The sequence below is a fragment of the Drosophila eugracilis genome, unplaced genomic scaffold (genome assembly GCF_018153835.1).
Source record: "Drosophila eugracilis isolate 14026-0451.02 unplaced genomic scaffold, ASM1815383v1 contig_1897, whole genome shotgun sequence".
Lineage (NCBI taxonomy): Eukaryota > Metazoa > Arthropoda > Insecta > Diptera > Drosophilidae > Drosophila > Drosophila eugracilis.
The window spans coordinates 1545776-1560381 of record NW_024572751.1 but is presented as its reverse complement, the minus strand read 5'-3'; the positions used below and the strand labels follow the sequence as shown (position 1 = coordinate 1560381).

The following is a 14606-nucleotide window of genomic DNA, read 5'->3' as shown; positions in this document are numbered from 1 at the left end:
CCATTTCGCGACCCGCCAATTCTCGAAATCATTTCAATGCTCAATTTTGCCGAACTTTGTGCAGACAATTTGCATAGAGAAGCGATAGGAAAAGGAACAAAGATGCGGATTCCGTCTTTGTACGGCCTAAGATTTGATTATATTTATGGAAATAAGTACAAGAAATGGGAAATTTCTAGTGTGAGAAAGCCGTTAGGATATGCTTAGATTTTACTTTTATAACGAATTTCTCATTTCAAGTAAGATGTTGGGTTAAGATATCTGTAGATAATATAATATTTTACAAATATAAATGTCTATAGATTTATCAGCTAGTATTATTTACTATATTATTTTTAAAATGTTCTAACAGACAGATATTAACTAAAATTAGTTTGAAAATCGAATTAAAATTCCTTTGGTGATCTATCCTCTTCTATCTGTTGCTATCCTTTTCTATCATTCGTTGACCAAGCGAGATTCCTTTACAAATACGCGCTTCTCTCTCACATTCTATGACATTTTTTACCTAAAAAACTCTCTTTTCTAGATAAATTTACATGAACGCTGGCATTTTATTGGTCGAGAAAACGCGAACGAAAAAACGGAAACCAGCCGAAAACAAGCTGAGTTTTCCCAGAGCATTTTCCGGCAAAGGGTCGCTAAAAAACTAGGGGTTGAAAGTCGAGCCACCACCAACGGTCTTCTCAGCGAGCTCGTTTTTTAAGAGAACAGAGAGCGAGCGAGATCGGTTTTTTAAGAGATGCGAGAGGGTTGCACTTGGACTTGGATTTGCGCAATTTTTGCTATATTAGCCAGGGGCCGCGGAAGAGTTGAAACAGTTTGAGCCTCGCAGCCGAACTTTGAGGATCGCTGAGACGCCGTGCAAGAAAAGTTGATCGAAGTCGAGAAATATTCGTGCTGTGTTCTGTGCTGTGACCTACTGAAAATCTGAAAGAAATCTTTAAGAATTTTTACAAAAATATCCTTGTGCCGTGCTCAAAATATCAAGAAAAGTGATCCATAAAAATGTCCAACCAAATGGAGTTTATTATGCAGCTCTACATGATGAACTTGATGAAGCAGCAGCAGCAAATGCAACTGCAGCAGCAACAGCAGCAGTTAGCTGGATACACCTACACACAGAACGAGGATATTACGAGCAGTACATGCTTGCAGCAGCAAGAAGAACAGCAGCAGCAGCAGCAACTGCATCACCAACAGCAACAGCAACAGCCTCAGCCAGATCTTCTCAAGACAAGAACGCACAAACGCATTAGCTCGCAAAACACCAACTGTAGTAGTAGCCGTAGTTGTAGTCCCAATAGTAATTTGACTGCCTTTCAACCACAACAATATACTGGCGCTACAGCAGCAACACCACCCACACCTAACAACACACAGAATTTGGTCGGGCAAATGTTGCTCAACACACTGCCGCCGCTGACGCAGTACATGTTGCAGCAACAGCAGCAGCAGCAACAATTGCTAACCACTACCAACCTCCTACTAACACCCACCCACACCCCCAGTTCGCTGGGAAAGCAGGATCCGCTGCAACATCAGTTGCTGCTGGGCCAATTTGCCAACTCCGAACAGTTTACCACAAATAATTTTCTGCAATCCTCCACAGTGACATCCACGCCAATCGAGAAGGCAGCCACACCAGCCACCTCAGCAGGAGCAACTGCCGGCAACCTTTCGGCGGTCACGATTAAATTTGAGCAGGACTTCGCAGACGAGGAGGACGATGACAAGCCGCTGTCCAGTCTCAACAGCTGCAGCTCCTCGGGCCACACCAATGCCAGCTCCGAGAAGCTGCTCCTGTCGGGCGTACATCCGCTGGAGTCAACCACCGACAGCCTTGACTCACCCAGCATGGTAAGTGGTCTTTATAAAACATAAAAGTTTCTGAGTCCTAACGTAAAAGTTAATACTGCTTACTTTATGATATTTCTTAAGCTACCCTTTTAAGGCATCTTTATTGCGATTTATTTCAAATTTGATCAATTTCCAATTTAAAAAGCTTTAACTTTAACTTTATTCCTTATATTGCCTTGTTTTTTGGTTATATCCCACGCTCTGTTGGTGTAATTTGAGAGATATTTGTACATGGAACAGTTCGTGATTTTAAAAGTTCGAGTGTGAGGGTAAACAGAAAGATCGCGATTCCAGGGAAAAGAAACAGCTGTGTCGGCAACGCGTGGGTTCCCTTGGTGGACCGATCGCTGCCCAGCTGTGGGCACCAGGCAGTCTGAGATTGCTCTCACAGATGCATCCAAGTACTTGTAATGAAGTTTTCCCACCCTTTTCCCTCTCTTTGCAGTACACGCCGGTCAAGCAGCCAGCGGACTCATCGTACAACATCACGCCCGTCGAAAGCGAACCGACCCCCAACACGCCCCTTCAACAGACCCAAACCACCTCCCTACTGACCCCCCCTTCCAGTGAGCAAAGCAAGAGCATGGTCAGCCTCTCGGCGGGCAGCGGCTTGGAGGCATTCATCCAGAACGAGGAGACGCTGAAGAGCCTGCGCAAAGTGTCCTCCTATTTGGAGTGCGAGAATAGTCTGTGCCGGCAAGAGAACCTTAGGGATCATTTCCACTGCCATGAAGAGCCTTGCCAGGGCAAGATCCTGAGCAAGAAGGACGACATCATTCGGCACCTGAAGTGGCACAAGAAGCGCAAGGAGAGCTTTAAGCTCGGGTTTGCCCGTTTCTCCTCGGCGGACGACTGTGCTCCGGCTTACGGAGAGGGCTGCGTCTACAATTGGAAGCAGACCCACTACCACTGCATATACGAGCACTGCCCGAAGGTTTATGTGAGCACCAGTGATGTCCAGATGCACGCCAACTTTCATCGAAAGGACTCCGAGATCGTGAACGAAGGCTTCCGTCGCTTCCGGGCTCATGAGAACTGCCGCATCGAGGATTGTCCCTTCTTTGGCAAGAAGATCTCGCACTACCACTGCTGTCGCGAGGGCTGCAATCACACCTTCAAGAACAAGGCTGATATGGGTAAGTCTAATAAGATATTAGAAAGCCAAAATAAATATTGATAAGAGGGATCCTGACCTTCTTTAAATAAATCATTTAAGACTTAAATTAATACTTATAAATTTTCTGTTTCTTAGACAAACACAAGACTTACCATCTGAAGGACCATCAGCTGAAGATGGATGGCTTCAAGAAGATCCTGAAGACCGAGACGTGTCCCTTTGAGGCCTGCAAGTTTTCCACTGTCTGCAATCACATCCACTGCGTCCGTGAGGGCTGCGACTACATCCTGCATTCGAGCAGCCAAATGATCAGCCACAAGAGGAAGCACGATCGTCAGGATGGCGAGCAGGCCTACCAGCAGTTCAAGGTCAAGCAGGACGTGGAGGAGTCATCGCTGGATGCCACACCTCTGCAGCAGCAGCCCACCAGCGTTGGCCAACCTCAAGTCAGCAACACCGTGTGTGGCAGCAACACCTCTACTCCACTCTCCTCCCTCTCCGCCGAGCACTTTCTGGCCCGCAAGCGCGGCAGGCCGCCCAAGAAAATGGTAAGTACAGACTTAAGTTACTTTAAACACAATATATTTAAGAATTCTCCGATAATAAATAACATGTTTCCCTCGACCATTTCAGCAACTGCCCGCCGATGTCCAGCAGCCCGAAGCCAAGCGCCCTAAGGTAGAGGATGATTACAAGTCCCAGTCCCAGCCAACAGTCCCTGTCCTCCCACTGACAAATGGAATGTTTCCCGGTCTACTGCCTGCTGGCTCCGCCGCTGGAGTGGATCCCACGGCGCCTAACTTCCAGCTCACTCACCTGATGGCCCTTTTCCAGCTGCAGAATCCACTTTTCTACCAAAATCTCTATCCAGGAATGACCCAAAATCCCTCCATGCTCGGAAACTTGGCAGCACTCAGCGCTGCCTCAGCGGCAGCGGCGGCAGCAGCTGCAGCGACTGGAGTCCAGCAGCCCAAGGCGGAGTTTAGTTTTAAGCCGGAGTTTAAGGAGTAGAAAAGATGCATGTCCTTAGGATAGTATGTAACTAGTTAGTTGGACTGACGGACTCTAGACATTAGTGTAAATACGCGCTTTAAGCAGGTACCTCTTCATATCGGGCTGAGATTTGTGGGTGCTAGGGCGGGAACAGGACATGGCATCCATTCCTCCCCAAAAACCAACTCAGCCACACTTTGAGGAGGCATTAGTCTCTGTCTAAAGTGTAGCTGAATTGGCTTTTGAAACAAATTTTCCCCTAGGTTAAATTCTTCGAGTGCCACATTAATTTTTAAAATTTTCAGCCGTTTTTAATAAAAAAAGAAGAATTTCTTGAATTTAGTATGACTAAAACTGTGATGTTTTCATTAGACTAGCCGCTTTTAATAGATAGTGAGAATGTCAGACATAGGAGACTTGGGCTGCCAATGAATTAGCATGTAAGCATTAAATTTTATGTGATATAATAAATAAATAAAGCTAATTGTTTACCCGCTTTATACTTTAAGACAACGGTATTATAATAAATAACTAGAAAATATAGTAAATTAAACTTGTTCGATTTAAGAAATTAACATTACTGAATAGATTATAAAATCTTTTATATTTTACTATTTAAAACATAATGACAATTGACAACACATTTAGAAAATGTGACCTTTATGGGGGTAATGTTTTATATCCCCTCACCCTGTTCCAAAATAATTAAACACTCAAAAATCAATTTTGATTAAATAAGTTTTGACTTTATTACTGTTTTTCATGTAATTGTTGTTGATTTTACTCATACTCTAACACAAATCAGCTACACAAACTCCGAACGCTCGATAAAAGCCGTCCGGCTAAGCAATACATAAGTACTTAACACAGAAGCAATTGCTATTTTCTTTGCTCGTAATATTCATATTTCATAATCGTATATATATATATATATGTAAACAATGAATATAATCCAAGTACCATAATTGAAAAGAAGGAGATTTCAGAAAGTTGTACCCTACTCAAGAACAATGTACAAGCAAGTGTCATCGGAATTCGTTTTTACATTAGGTTCTGACTTTAGTTTACATTGCAAAGTATAACCCTGGGAGAAATTTACAAATATAAGTAAATTATGAATAACATTAAGAACTAATGGTCTAAAACTAAAGAAACGTGAAAATCAACAAGTAAGCTACTAAGTAAATTCGTTAAATATTAAGTCAATAGTAAGGGGATAAACTAAAGCGAACTACAGACTCTTTAATGCTTCTTTTGATTTTCTTTTTGTAGTTCTGTTCGGGTGTTGCCTAAGGTTACAAGCTTTGATTTTGATGCGGTAGCCAAATTTATAAAACCTTGAAAAAGCATTATCCAATTTATTCCTAAAGGCATATATACTCGCCTAATATTTGGGGCATCAGTTTATAACGATTGCATATCTTTTGGAGCAATATCTATGGCAACATTTTGTGCGCAGATCGACACTTACACACGGTTTGAAAAAGAAGTATTTGAAGTTTGTATCTTATAGGTTGGGTTAATCGTATCTAAGCCGCAACAGAAGAGGTTATGAGTATCGTTGGGGTTTTAAGCTGCCCGATCTACCGGCGGGCCTTAATCGCGATAAAATCCGCGCAGCAGTTTCCCGATGAATCAGAACCGTTAGCTGCGACCGGTGGTCGCTGTGGCCGTGGGTGGTGCCAGCTCCACGGGCACGGGAGCCACTCGCACCGTGGACTCTGTGCTCGACTGATGTTGCATTACACCCAGCGGAATAGCTCGCATGTGGCCCGGACGTATGGATTTGAGCTGCGTGGTTCCCTTGAAGCGCACGTTTACATCGCCTCCAACCATGCTGAGCGGATGCATGGCCTGGGGCTCCTCTACATCTTCGTGTGGCATTCCAGCCATCGTAGTCGCTGGCGGGACTTCCTCCATGTGTTGTGGAGACGGTGCTGTGGTGATGGCCACCCCATAACTCTGGCGCTGAGCCAGTGGAGAAAGAGCCGGAGGCGTTGTCCTGTAGCCCATACGACTGAAAATACTTCCTCCGCTGCTGTTACTTGCCGTGCTGGGCGGACTGAGTGGAGTGCCTACGCCTGAGTCCACCTCCAAGGGGCTCTTGATATTTGCCACGAACTTGTCGACATGTTCAGGCAGCTTCAGCTCGTCCAGCTTTACTTGCATGACGGTACGGGCACTGGCATTGTCCAGAAGCCGATTGGGACGCGAAGGAGGCGTCGGAGACACGGACTCGCTGGCATTGGCGGACTGTCCGTTGAGGCGATGCTGTTGCTGCTGCTGGCGCAACTGCTCAAAAAAAGGTGTCTTCTCCTTCTTCTGCTTTTGTGGCGAACCATGTTCGTCTCTTTCGGTCAGCTCTTCGAGCACCTTGAGTGGAAACCCCAAGTGACTGTTGACGGAAATGGACTTGCCGATTTTGCGCTCGGTGAATATAGGCTTGCGACGCTGGCGTTCCAGGTCGTCGAGCTGCTGGAGCATGCGTCGCACTTCGTTGGGCAGCTCCAGATCGGGATTGTGCTCTACCAGTTGGCCGACGTACCGACCGAGTGTCTGGATGGTCAGCTCCAGGGACTGAACCTGCGATTGCAGCGTAGTTATTTGAGCTTGCTGGGAAGAGCGGGTGGTCTCCAGCTGAGCAATCGAGGATTGAGCAAACTTTATAGGAGAAAAGTAAGAAGGAATACAATATTTATTATCCATTATATAAATAAATTATTGATTACTATATATATATATCACTATCAAGTTCAAAAACTCACCTGTAATTGCTGCTCGAGATGCTGGTTTTGCGTCTTCTCCCTATTCAGCATTTCTAGGTGATGGTTGGTGGTGGTAATCTCCTCCTGCAGCACGTTGTACTCCACATTGTACTCGGCCAACTGCTTGCCAATGTCCATGCTGAAGACCAGCTTCATAATCTGTTCCATGCAGTTGGGCTCTACCTTGGGCACCACGGTCTTCAGGTAGTCCATGATTTCTTCGAAGTTATCCTTGGCCAGTAGTTGCTGCTTGTGCACGGAAAGCAAAGCAATGGCAAACTTGAAGATTACATCGGAGGATTCCAGGAAGAGCAGGTCAAAAACGCGGGCCACGAATCCTAGGGGAAACTGGGAGCTGAAGACGGTCAGAATCCAGGGAGCAGCATACAGAGTGGGCGAGACGTCATTCTGATCAAGCCACACATAAAGATCCGGCAAGTGATCCTTGACCAATCGGGAGAGCTGATACAGCTGCAGCTGAAACTTTTTCATGTCGGGCAGGTATTTTGTGCGCATATTCCGGCGGAACATCAAGTGTTTCAGCAGCTGAAAGGCATTTGCCTCATCGCACTGGTAAACAAAATAATTAGTTGGGGGATCTTATGAAATTCAATCATGGAAAACCTACATGCAAGAGCAAGACGCCGCAGATGAAACCCAGTCCCTGGCAGTATCCCAACTCCGGATCTAGAATAGAATAGGCCTTCAATAGATTGAACAGCGACAACTGTCCAAGTCCCAGAGGATCCTTGTAGAACTGATGATTGGGAAACGTTCTGCCTAGATCGATGAAGATCGCATGCTGATGCTCAGTGAGGTGCTTCAGTAGGGTGTGATACGGCGTATTGAAGTTGGGGAATCGCTTTGTGTCAACCGGAGCTGTGTTCATGGAATGCTGTTCGGCCAGGAAGGTCCACACATCGCCGCGCTTCGATCTTGGTACTCCAGTGCGAATGGCGTGACCCAGAACCTTGGGATCCTTCTTGTTTCCAATCTGCGTGGAGTTCCGCTCAATAATCTGCTCCCAACGTTCAATTAGCTGCTTGTCGCAGGGCACAATCTCCTCGTAGTCCAACTTGATGCGCTTCAGCTCGTTCTCGTTCTGGCGGGCCTGCAACATCGCGTTCTCCGTCTCCATGCGGTTAAGCATTATGGTCTGCCGAATGGCAGTTCGCCACAGTTCCCTCAGCTCCGCCGCATCGCGTTTGCCACGCTTGACAGCTGTTATTTGAAATGAATTTAGTGATTAATATTTAATATCGGATTTTATATGATATAGAGATTACTTACGCTTGCGCATGGGCGATAAGAACTCGGTGGGCACCTCATTGTCCAGACCCTTGGAGGGTGTCACTACACTATTAAGTATTGCCTGGCGCCAGGAGCCCTGGTGGGTTTCCGCCTCTTTTGGGCTATTACCCACTTTGATAAATCTAATGAAAAGAAGGTGTTGGTTAATGCTCCCGTCCTAAAGCACAATCTTATAAACTTACATATCCATCATCGGGCTCTTAAGCTGCTCGGCTGTGGGCTTGCTGCTTGGACTTGCTCCCACCGTATTCGATCGCGACCGAAAGCCCTCGGGCGGCGACTGTGTGCCCAATGGCTCGGCGGATCCCTCCCTGATATCCCTTAAGTTATGAGGAGGCACAGCAATATCATCCTTAGAGGGCTTCCGTTTGAGTAGATTATCAAAGGAGTTGGTAAGTGAGCGCTTGGCCTTCATGAAGATGGTGCTGCCTCCAAGATATTGGTTAAGAAACTCTGACCGATTCTCGGCGGTGTCGTGAACGTGCCTCTGCTGCCTGGACTCGCAGTGTGCCCTTAGCAACATCATGAGGAACTGATTCTGCTCGGCCACCGGGGAGTTGGTCTTCTCTGAGCCGCAAAACTTGGCCCACACAATCTCCTGTTCGTCGTCACTTAGGGTTTCAATCCTGCGCAGGATCAGGGCCTGAGTCTTCTTCTCGGACAATCCTTCGACATCCGTACATAGTTTGTGATACCAGAGCATCGGGCAGTGCTCGCAACTGAAGATTTGCGTCTCCTGTTTTTTCTTTTGCTCTGCACAGGTGTCGAAAGCCTGAGCAATGGCGGCGACAATGTCATCGCAGACGTGCTCCGATTGGCACTTGAACACGTAACCAATGTAGCCGTCGTTGTTTAGCTCCCGGCAGATGATGCCGAAATGATCCAGCGACTTCTGGCCATGCACGCAGCTGGCCACGTCCTTAAAGTCTTTGTAGAGCAGCACCTGCTTGCGATCGGGAGAGATTAGGCGAAGATCGCATCGTCCCACCAGGAACACCATCGTTCGGTTTTGCTCCACATATGGCGGTATGCAGCCCTGCGAGGCGGATCGATCCCTCAGCTTGGGTATGCTGAAAATTAAAGCGTTAGTTGATGGTCGGAAACTGTTTTCGGAGCTCCAATTTCTAGGTGCTTTGGGAAATGTCATGCTACTATAAGAAAAAGGAAGCGATGGGTGCTGTTGGGCAAGCGAAGCAAACGAAAAAGGATAAACTATCAACGAAAGTGAAACTATTTTGTCATTCATTTCCTTGAGGATCTTTTGGTTTAGTACAGAAGACATAAAAACATATTTTCCAGTACTTTATCTACATTTTATTTAGTCAAAATCATAATAATTTATCAATGTACTGAAGTCGCATGAGAGTTAAAAAGCAAATGATTATTATTATGTTTAATTAGCTTATTCAACTTTAAGCGTGCTATAAAAACAATAAATTTAAAGAGAACGAAATATAAAGTATCAATAAACTTTGACTAGTAAAGATCTCAAACGAAAATGACAAGCAACTACACATTTTGTGAACAAAAACCAAGAAACGAAGGCGAACTAGTCATGCGACGGGATTGCTGGCATTGCTGCCACTTACTTCTCCATCGCATAGTTGGGATGCAGTTGACTGGGGCCCGCAGAAGCGGAAGTGGCACCCCCATTCCCATTCCCAGTCCCAGAAGCCACGCCTTGCTCCCTTGGCGGCGTGGGCTGTTTGTTTACAATAACATTGGGGGCATCTAGTTGGCTATTGGTTGCTGATGGCTCAGAGCCGTCGGAGCTTTTACGTTTTCGGCAAGATGGAGAAGTTTTTGATCGAAATGTCAGGGGAAAAGATACTTGTCTGGATACTTACTGCTCCTTGTGGCCCAGTTCGATTTGACTCTGTCCTCGCTGCAGAGTCCGTTTCTCCGGGGATTTGTTCTCCTTGTTCTCCTCCAGAGGTTGTGGAGCAGCTCCCTCTTCAGCACCCGTCAGTTGCAGCTGGACGAGTGGCTTTGTCTGTGAATTCTGATCCTCCTCCTGCCGCTGACTGTGCTCGTGTTCCTCTTCATCTTCCTCCTTGAGGTCGTGACTCTTGAGGGAACTGCCTGGCTTCGCTTCAATGCCCACACCACCCTCGCTGCTGAGCGACATCTTGCGATTCTGAAGGAGCCTCAGGCGTTGGGCATCGTAGGCCTTGAACTTGGGCAGGGCATCGTCGATGAAGGTGTTGGGCACCCGCTTCTGGGACACCCGGATCTTACCAACGTACATAACCTCGAAGAAGTGCGTGTGATTCGGCGAGATGTCCGCCAGCAGGGAGAGATTGCTCTGGGCCGATGTGGATGTGGGAATGTTCACCGTGCCCGAGGAGCTACTCAGGCCATGGGTGTAAGACTTGGAGGCCTTCATCTTGGAACTGATAGGATTGGGGCTGGTGTCATGCTGGGCACTGCGCATTGCCTCGCTCATCTTAAGATTGGTGGCGGGAGTGGCATGGATTCCATTCAGAGCTCCATTGGACGAGCCGTGGCTGCCACCTCCGCCGCCGATCAGCGTCTGCGGAATGCTGCCCACGGAGCCTCCGAGTGTGTGGGCTGGATCACGCATCTGATGCATCAGCTCAGCCATCTACAAGAGGTTCACATAAGAAATAACCGAGGTTAGACACTAATTTTTTATCTGTCTGGGATTTCAGAAGACAGTTAGGAACGTGCAGTCAGTACAAGAGCAAAAGTTATGTCCGCCCAATTTGATGGATGACTCGATGTCCTTCGGTTTTATTCCGTTTCCCGCTTAGCCCTTGTTCCTTCCCGCCTTGTGTTTTACTACCCTTGAGTTTACGACACTTTTTGTGGTCCTGCCACTTAAGGGGTTCTGGGAGATGCTTTGAAAGTTCCGAGCAAAGTTTGCTGGACATCCCTCCCATAATTTTAGCTGTGACCGCTTTGTGACTGGGATAATGCAGCATCACTGCGGTACGGTTATATTCTTTTGACAGTTTTTTTAAAAAGAAGAAAATATGAAGTTTATTACGAAACCCATGAACATTTCGGAGAGATCAAGACATTTTTACTTCCCTTGCTGGGGATAATTTATGTTTTGTAGCCCTAACAAGCCGGAGAAGAATGTTTGTGGAAAATTGATACCTCTTACAAGAAGGATATATTGTATTCGTACAGAAGTCTTTAATAGAATCAAGACGAGTAGATCTGTCATGTGTGCTTTGAACTAAAACAGCAGGAATTTTGGGATTTAGCATGCAAATTCTAGGGATTCCTACAGAGCTCAAGTGGCTAAACAAACTCCCACGCCATCTAACCCTGTACCTATCTACAAATCTCTATAAATTATACATTTCGTAGAGTTGTCTACCGGTAGAATCGAATCAAAGAAATTGGAGGCTGGTAAATAACTCTGTAAAAGGTTATATTATGTAAAGGTTATATTCGTTGAAAAGTATTTAATAGGAAGAAGGAAGCGTTTCCTACCCTATATATTATACATATAGATTATAAATTAAGCCATATTTATCTGTCCGTCTGACCGTTTGTCCGTCTGTCCGTCCTTCCGTCCGTCTGTCCGTCTGTCCGTATGAACGCTGAGATCTCATGAACTATAAGAGATAAAAAGTTGAGATTAGGCATGAAGACTCTTGAGGTTCCTACGCAGCGATTCTTCAAAGATTTTACAAATCGGAACATTTTTTCGGTATTTATGAATAAGCAGAGAAAAAGCAGTTTTACTAACTGATGGCGAAGCCTTATACAAGGGCAATGACGTCACCATCAGTTAGTAAAAATGCTTTTTCTGACAATAGGTGACGCTTTTTAATTTCCATCAGCAAAATTAATATTTTAAATTTGGGTAGAACAGTAACGGGTATCTTATAGTCGCGGCACTCGACTATAGCGTTTCTTCTTGTTTGTTTTATTTTCGTTTAAGTCAGCTTACGCAGACGAAAACCTTTTTGATTATTTAAAATTCAATTATTTTAAATCTCTTAAAATTTAAAAAGACTCGGTTTTTTTGAAAAACACAATGTAATCAAATAAAAAAAAAAGAATTATAAAACATTGTTTTAATGTTGTTTTATTATTAACAAAATAATATAAAATTCTCAGAACCTACATAGTAGAATTCTAGAGAAAATTCAAAGAAGCAGTGACGTCATGACCTAACTAAGGAAACGATTCATTCATGGGATGTCTATCAATGTCTGGCACTTTGAGAACTGCATCTGCAATCCTGAAGAAAGAAATACATTTCACAAATCAAAGTTTGCAGCTGAGAACTTCCAGTTGATTTATGGTTTATAAGCAAAAAGTATCCAGAGGTAGGTAAAGCCCATAAGGCAGACCCTATGGGGCAGTCTCAAACCAAGATAAAACTCGTACAGATTGTGACTCACAGTGATCATGTTCAGTGCTCATGCCGACGCAATGTCTGCCCGAGAGCTTCAGCGGCATCGTCGGATGCATCAGCTGCTCCCGGCGTGATGATGATGATGATGATGCACTGCTGCACTGCCGAGAGAGTCTCTCTGCGGCGTTCCTTGGGCGAGAGATGAGGGACTGCGTCCACGTCCCATTTTTGCATTGAAAAGCTGCCAGAAATGATTTTGGCGGGTGCCAGCAAGTTAAAAGTCCAATGTCATACTGCTCTCAGTGGATGCAGCTGTCCGTCAGATGCGTCTCTCGTACACAAATATCTCGAAGATACATTAGTGTGGACCACAACTAATTGTCATTTATCAGCAATTCTAAGGCACAATTCACACGACACACAAACAAATGAAAAAGTTATCTTCCTAAATTGATTTAAATTTTCATTCTTATTTTGGGACTGTCCCTCTTCTTCTTCATCTTCTTCGTGATGATCAGCCGCTTGGCGAGTGATCGTGACGACATCTGCAGAACAAGTTGACCAATAGCCATAGGTTAGGAATATATGTATATAGTACCTACAGCAGCGGTCATAATATCGGACCAACACTATCTTTAATAGCATTCTGTTTAGTATTGTGATCAACTTTACAGATTAAAGTATAATGATTACGGGAGACTTGTTCAATGTGATAGTTAGAATATCAAAGCTATATCTGTATTCAAATATGACTTAAATTGGAAGCACATAGATTTGAAATGTCTATTATTGTAAAACAAAGTAACTTTAAGCTTTAATCGTATTTCTTTGAAATAATGCCAATAAGACCGCCACGAGCCATCTGTTCTATAATTTCGCCCCCATCTGTATAGATAGCTTTGGATTTGTGCGGCACGCTTGTTTTTCAAATCGTCTGACAATGTATGCATGGGTGTTTCTCTTTTTATTATTATTGTTGAAAAGAAACAAAAAAATCAAGCATCGCACATAAATAAAAATGAAAAACCGTTCGCAGGAATTCAATTCAACGTCACGTTCGCCTCGCGTTTCACTCGATGACTTTGTCTTTTTCCTTCAGTTTTACGTGTTTGCACTGTTGCTGTTGTTGCATTACTTTTTATAATAACAATGGGCATATATAATTCCAAATTGACTGGGCTTAATCTGTCCACAACAAAACGCAGCAACCTTGGCGAGCAGAGTGACGACAAAGTCAAATTACTAGCGATTTACAAGCGATTTGCATGCGCTTATAATCGCTAAAGATTTTATAGGTATTTTGATGACCCCTCTCAACTGTTTTGCATTGCAAATTCATAAAAAGGAAGTAGAAACTGAAAGGGGTAAACCATAAGTATGCCAATTTTTTTAATCATTTCTATCACAAACTTATTTATCTAAACTTTAGACTTTTTAAACTTGGATTTACTCTTTATAGAACCATAATTACAACTTTTAAAATCCATGTAGATGTTACAAGGCTTTGCCTTGGTCATTCGACCTACCTTAATGCACCCTTTTTGAAATGAGATACTATATTCCGCCATAAATCAAATATTTCCGGGAATACCGAGGACTGGCTTGCACATTTTGTCACATGTCTGGGCACGAACATTTAATGTTTATGTCAGCGTTTTTATGTCATCTTTTTGCCCACAGTCGTGTTTGTTTGGTGTTATCGCCGCCCGTTGCCGTTTTTTATGACTTTTTATGCAATTCGAAATTGCAGTGTGCGGTGTCAGTGCGCCTTGTGAATAGTAAAGACCCCGGCAACTGCTCCCTGCGGCAGGGTTTGTTGAACCCCAGTACCAGTGAACACCAGAAGCACGGATCAATTTGGCCACAATCGAAATGGCCATTACATTCCAACTAACGGACTTGTTTACATTCGATTTAGACGCGCTTTAAGGTCAAGACCGCAACGCATTTGCCTGCCAATTGAATTCGATCCGGCTCCCTTTGTGGACATTCGTTCCAGCTTATTTGTGTGTTTGTCTTTATTGTTATGTGTTTATCATCTACTAAACAAGCCCCGAAAGCTATGTTTATCTTGCGCTAATTCCAATTACGGCTCAAATATCCCTCCCCCTTTGCAAAACGACGATGAACGATGAAACGGCAAATGAAATGCATTTCAAAGTTGGCTAAAAGCTGGAGGCTAATAACGCCTAATGACACATTTTAGCCCGCAGCTTAAATT

At 44.5% G+C, this 14606-nt stretch overlaps 2 protein-coding genes across 7 annotated transcripts in view; one reads left to right on the top strand and one right to left on the bottom strand.

The window, feature by feature from the left end:
* The first annotated feature begins 817 nt into the window (after window positions 1-817).
* LOC108115315 (transcription factor castor) lies at window positions 818-4624 on the top strand. The gene is made up of 4 exons (XM_017226720.2): window positions 818-1860; window positions 2306-2996; window positions 3113-3525; window positions 3611-4624. Exons 1-4 carry the CDS (start codon window positions 1009-1011, stop codon window positions 3986-3988), a joined length of 2334 nt encoding a protein of 777 aa, XP_017082209.1. The 5' UTR covers window positions 818-1008; the 3' UTR covers window positions 3989-4624.
* A 70-nt stretch (window positions 4625-4694) lies between these two features.
* The window catches only part of LOC108115313 (TBC1 domain family member 4), a 28266-nt gene continuing 18354 nt past the window's right edge, over window positions 4695-14606 (bottom strand). For 4 of the 6 annotated variants that reach the window (XM_017226714.2, XM_017226717.2, XM_017226716.2 and 1 more), the window contains 7 exons: window positions 9894-10651; window positions 9636-9818; window positions 8229-9116; window positions 8026-8168; window positions 7364-7956; window positions 6736-7305; window positions 4695-6631 (listed from right to left, as the gene is read on the bottom strand). In XM_017226714.2, the coding sequence (XP_017082203.1) occupies window positions 5615-6631; window positions 6736-7305; window positions 7364-7956; window positions 8026-8168; window positions 8229-9116; window positions 9636-9818; window positions 9894-10651 (4152 nt within the window). In that variant the 3' untranslated portion in view covers window positions 4695-5614. The remainder of the gene's footprint in view (window positions 6632-6735; window positions 7306-7363; window positions 7957-8025; window positions 8169-8228; window positions 9117-9635; window positions 9819-9893; window positions 10652-14606) is intronic. The other 2 variants (XM_017226715.2, XM_017226719.2) reach the window with 1 other exon arrangement.